The sequence below is a fragment of the Dysidea avara genome, chromosome 3 (assembly GCF_963678975.1).
Source record: "Dysidea avara chromosome 3, odDysAvar1.4, whole genome shotgun sequence".
Lineage (NCBI taxonomy): Eukaryota > Metazoa > Porifera > Demospongiae > Dictyoceratida > Dysideidae > Dysidea > Dysidea avara.
Genome location: NC_089274.1, coordinates 27,081,177 through 27,087,176, shown reverse-complemented (window position 1 = coordinate 27,087,176; position 6,000 = coordinate 27,081,177). Strand labels below are relative to the sequence as shown.

General features: G+C 37.7%; 1 protein-coding gene across 1 annotated transcript; it reads left to right on the top strand.

Moving 5' to 3' along the window:
• The first annotated feature begins 1,710 nt into the window (after window positions 1-1,710).
• On the top strand, window positions 1,711-3,310 carry LOC136251882 (TNF receptor-associated factor 4-like). Its single transcript, XM_066044283.1, has one exon. It carries the CDS (start codon window positions 1,781-1,783, stop codon window positions 3,146-3,148), a length of 1,368 nt encoding a protein of 455 aa, XP_065900355.1. The 5' UTR covers window positions 1,711-1,780; the 3' UTR covers window positions 3,149-3,310.
• Window positions 3,311-6,000: the final 2,690 nt, after the last annotated feature.

Here is a 6,000-nt window from a genome sequence, read left to right as displayed (position 1 = left end):
ACAAACACAAGAATTCATCATCATCAATCCATTTTACACATATCACAACAGATGCCTACATGAACAGTTTCTTCCCTAGAACAATAAGAGAATGGAATTATCTCCCTCAACATGATATTGATTCTAACTCACTAGATTTATTTCAGGAATAATTAGATATTTATCTCAATACTGCTTTATTGTAATTATTGATTTTTTTTGTAATTGTTTGGGACAGACCTTGTCCCCTGGGCACAATCAGCTGGTGCTGTCTGCCCAGTATAATAATAATAATAATAATAATAATAAAGTACAGATACACAGGTATCAATGTCATTAGAAAGAATAGAAACATCGTCTGCATATCCTTTCACTGAATGCTCTGTAGAGTCCACTAATTTTGGATAAAGACTTCCAATTAACCTTTATGGTTGCTGGGTTGCCGTGAAGTGGCACAAACTTTCTGGCTCTTTTCAGGGGGTTTCAGGAAACCCCTTTGGATTTTAGACACTACTTAAAACATTAAGAAATTGAAACTTCAGGTTTCCAGAATCTGGAATCTATCATGGAACAGGACGCATTTTAAACTTTTATCTTAGTTAAATAATAGTTTCTAACATGATAGCAACACTCATAACACTTTTTTGAATTATGATTTTGGTGAAAAGATCGAGATACTCTAATAGAGCAGTAAGATAGTATAAACTACTCTAATATAACAGTCACTTAGCTGTAGTGGAAACCCCTTTTCAAAATTTCTGTGTACGCCCCTGCTTTTCAGGGGCGGATCCAGAGTCTGGAAAGAGGGGGGGGCACCTTGCTGAAAAAAGTTGAAGAGCAAAAAAAAGGTCACAACAACAATAATAGCTAGTTATCCTTTACCACATATATTATATCACGTATGTTATGTAAAATAAAATCCTATTTATAGCTTCATAAGTAAGCTGCACTGCCTCATGAACATTGTGACTGCTTTATTAGAGTAATTGACTGCTCTATTAGAGTATCTCGAGCAATTTCTTGAAGGGGGGGGGGGGGGGGGGGGGCATTTGCCCCAAATGCCCCATCCTGGATCCGCCATTGCTTTTGGAGCATGGTTTCCATTCTACAGTGTTAAGATTCACTACTTCAGACACTTCTCACAGTACACAATCTTGCAAGATCCATATTACTGAACAACTTGTGCTTTGTACCAACTAGGCACCACTTCATATTAATCCGGCATTAATGGTCTCAACAGGTGGGAGAATCAGTCAGTTCCCTCCACAGGTAATTGAAACTTGTAGCCACAGGACTGATTTAAAGGCCCTGCCAATTTTAATATTGGATTAAACACTAGTAAGAACACAATTGGAGAGTGTCATCTTGAAATAGCTACAACACGTTGAAATGGAATTGGGTCACTGAGTTTCCCAAGCCTAGCTCATTACAGTCACAGATAGCTGGGAGTAGAATGACTGGATGTAGTGGAGGAAAGCAGAAGGTACCTTGACAGCTTTCAACATGTCAAAAATCAACTGGTGTTTTTTTTTTTTTAGTTAATCAAGAAAGGTCGCTCATCATCAGTCAAAGGTGTCTTGTTTGCCAAAGCATCCTGCAGAATAGCACAAAGAGAGAGTAAACATGCTCAAGCACGCCCGGCAGATCCTTCTGCACACTAGTGCTACTTGCACCATTCAGCGTCGCCTCATTGTGTTCATTCTGTATTCTAATATATTGGTGAAAGTACATTCTAATTCGTGTAATTTTCGCGGGAAATTTTCAGTTGAGCAAGCAGTAGAGGTTTCCTCTCTTATTCCTGATGATTAGTAAAGACATAGATAGTAGCTATGGTAAAGACCACGGAGGATACGAGTACCAGTTTATTTGCAGTCCACCAGATCGCGTGTTTTGTGTGATATGTCAATTTCCTAGCAGAGACCCATATTTGACGGTGTGTTGCGGACACGTCTTATGTAAGTCCTGCGTTATTCAAGTGAAGAAACGAAGGTCTCGCGCAGGTAATGGGTGTCCAATGTGTCGGGATAAAAAGTTTGTCACTTTCCCAAATAAACAGATAGACCGTGAGGTAAAAAATCTAGATGTCTATTGTACCAACAAGGATAAAGGTTGTATGTGGAGTGGTAAATTAAATTCGGTTTGTCGTCATCTGAGTAGCAGCAGTGATGGTTGTCAGTTTGAAGAAGTGGAGTGTTCCAATGAGTGTGGGATGACTGTACAGAGACAACATTTGCCAAGTCATTTGGAGAATGAATGTCCATGTCGTAGGATCGATTGTGAATATTGCCAAATGACCTATGTTGCTGATAGTAGTCACTTAAAGCAATGCTCTAAGCTTCCCATACCATGCCCCAATGGTTGTAAGGTTCAAGGTAAAATCACAAATATTCCCCGTGAAGCTATGAATAGTCACATAATGAGTGAATGTCCACTTGAAGTTGTCAAGTGCAAGTATCATGAGCTGGGCTGTGATAGTGAGTTCCTCCGAAAGGACCAGAATAAACACAACAAACAGAATGCAGAAGAACATCTTATATTTATGCAACAAGATTTGACCAGTACTAAACAATATCTTGCAAGTGCACTCAATAGGATCAGCTCCTTGGAAATCTGTTTACATCAAGCTATCAACAGAGGTGTAAACTTTTCACCAAGTGGGGGAATGACGATTGCCAGTGCAAATTGGTTCATGAAGTTGTCAGCCTTAGCTGCAGTGTCTTCAGTTGGCAATCAAACTCTTCCAGTGGTCATGAAGGTTTCCACAAAGCTAAACAAGGATAAATACGTGTACACAAATGCCTTTTATACACACAGCGATGGCTACAAAATGCGCTTACTTGTATATCCTAATGGGGTTGGTGACTGTTCAGGTACTCACTTGTCCGTTTACTTGTGTCTCATGAATGGTCCACATGACGATCAACTAAGTTGGCCACTGAAGGGAAGATTTCACCTGCAATTGGTCAATCAAATCAGCGATGCTTATCATCATAATTATATGGTAAAATATGATTATATCACTCCAGGCATGTCCGCTAATAGAGTTGTACACAATAGTATATCCACCGGATGGGGACAGATTAACTTTATTAGTCTCCAAGATTTCTACAAAGTCATTCCAACTTGTCAGTATGTCAAGGATGATTATGCTTTCTTTAGAATATGTTAATCCAAATCATCCAATAGAATAGATGAACTGGTGACTGGCACAATATTGGCATTGCTATAACTTGGACAATATACTTACTGTACCTCCTTTGTATGTATTATATGTTTGACTATGTCCATGTGTGCATGGCCTGTAGTTCTAAGGACTGTTCTCTTATATGAATCATATACAGTGGAACCTCAGTTATCTGGATCCCACTTGTCCGGATTCTTGGTTGACCAAATGACTGTTCTATTAGGGTAGTTAATATACTGAAATTTAAAAAATGTTATTTATACACAGTTTCAGAGATATGCACTTTTCAGGCTTATGGACCATCCCTGGTCCCAAGGGGTTCAGATAGCCGAGGTTCCACTGTACTGTGACAAACCACATTCTACAGTAAAGCAAGGGGAAATTGTGTCTTGACCCTTGAGATTATAGTTTAAATGTATTCAATGCAACCTATGCCTAGATATATGTCTATACTATATTACTGCTTTATATTATACCAGCTGAAGATCTGTGTCATGCCGGCAACACTGGATGGGACATACTTATTCAAGGGTGGATCTAGGTTTCAGAAGGAGGGTTCTTACAGGGGTATTTATAAAAGCTGGTTTGCTAAGAAAAGCAACAGCTGGTTGATACAACTAGCTATATGTGTAGTATAGTGTGTGAACCACACTTTCGCATGCTCTATCTGGGGGCATGCTCCCACAGGAAAATTTTGCAAATTTAGCCTATTCATTATTAAATTTGATAATAAATATTTTTGACTGATCAATGATGCCACTTTGTTTAGTGACTCACAATGCTTGTAAAGCATTATGAGTCATCTAAGCGTAATAATGATGAAATGATACCATTATTCCAGAACAGTTGTAATACTAACTGTCATAAAGGGTGCAGCCATCATATAAAGGGTACAGCCAGTAACTAAAAATTTATTCTTTACATCTTAAAGAACAGGAAGGGGAAAGATATGAATATCAACTACACATGATCAATACTTGCCATTAATTTTGTATTTGAAATACTGGAATTTAGTGGTACATTAAATTTAGCAATTTTAGAGTTTTGGTTTTTTGCTAATTGATTACATCAATTCACGAATTACTAAATTTTGTATATGCTAAATTCATCAATATACAGAATTCCTAATTTAATTTAGTGTATTGCTCGGCTTAAGGTATAGCTAGTATGTTGGCTCAAACTATAATGTCCAAACAGTAACAATAAAGAGAGGGCTTGAGAGGACAAGTATTGACTGTAGAGTACACAAACGTAGAATTTTACAGCTGGGGGGGTCTGGGGTGATGCTCCCTCTGGAAATTTTTGGAATGTAGCTATCACAAGATTGAATCTGGAAGCTATTTTAAACTAAATACTCTATTGTACTGAAAGATTGTGGGTACAAGATGGATGAGTTCAGTTGTAAGCAATTTTAGTTGAAAAGCTAGACTACACTTTTAAAATTAATGTTACCAGGATTATAAGGCAATACATTGTCAAAGATAATACACAGGATTGGATATTGAGGTCATTTAGTCACATGTAGAGATTTAAAATGCACACAAAAATAACTTCAGCCTTGTATTATAGCCACAGACTGTTCTGTTGCTATTTCAATCTGACTTTTTACAACTATCGGTATATATGGCCCCATCACCATATTTTACAACTGGAGTCCAGTCACTTACATATACAACTAGTTTTTGGCCACAACTAACCCCCTTATAACCCGGGCACACTGACAGCGTAAATGCTGCAGTATCATTTGAGCTTATAAAGTTGAGCTTCAAGAAGTTTGGGAGTGCAAACTCTTAAATTTTATTAGCTTCAATTGATGCTAAAAAAGGGAGATTCATCAGATAAATGTAGTATGAAACTTTGGTACTGATAAAGCAAGAACAAACAGTTCTTAGATGCTAAATCCTTATACATGTTAAGAAATTCACTTTTTACTTAAGCATGTCAATCCAAGCATCAAGTTTGGAGCAACAACTGAAAATACTCACTATGATATTAAACAATTTGACAGAAGTTGTTTTCAGAAAGTATTAGTATATGGCAGGATGTTTGGAGCAATGGTAAGATAGCAGTGCACAGGTCAAGAAGACAGTGTTTTTCAAGAAGTTTCCAGTGTGTAACACACTGGTAACTTTTTGAAAAACATTATAATTTCATAATGGATGTTCTATTAGAGGAGTTGACTGTTCTATTAGAGTATTTCGATTTTTAGCAGCTTTTAGGCTAAGTCTTACACCAAAAGTATAAGTTGAATCCCTCTCAAGAAAATATTAGCTATTCACCTACTCTTTTTCATTGCCCATGCATGCGTATAAGATGCAATTGCATCTGTACTGCAACTTTTAGAAGCTTCTTACGTAGCTTCATAGCTTGCACATAATAAAATTTTGGAGGGGGTGCTTCAGCATCCCAAGCACCCCCTAAATCCGTCCTTGTTATTACAAAATGGAACCATTAATCCACTGAGTGTTCTATTGGAGTATATTATATCGCACCATCACGTGTACATGTAGCATTATTTTAAACCATTTTCATTGTTCCTTACAAGACTGTAGCACAAGGCCTGACTACAAGTATAGCTTATGCAATAACACATGTGCCCTCAGTGTATACAATACATCTTTCATGCATAGGATTGGATGACCTGTATGGGCACTTTTAAATTATCTGCTATATAGCTACAGCCTTGGTTTTTAACAGCTAAAAGGGGCACATGGCTCCTCATAATCTGCCACCTATGCATGGCTTCTAAGACACATGCCGCGTGCCATGGCATTATCCAATATCTTCATTTTGTAGCTGTAGGTGCACGGGAGTGTAAGTACCAATAACTAACCATT

What these genes read in the sequence shown, in the direction of transcription:
- LOC136251882 (XM_066044283.1), top strand. Translation starts at nt 1,781, where the DNA reads ATGATTAGTAAAGACATAGATAGTAGCTATGGTAAAGACCACGGAGGA.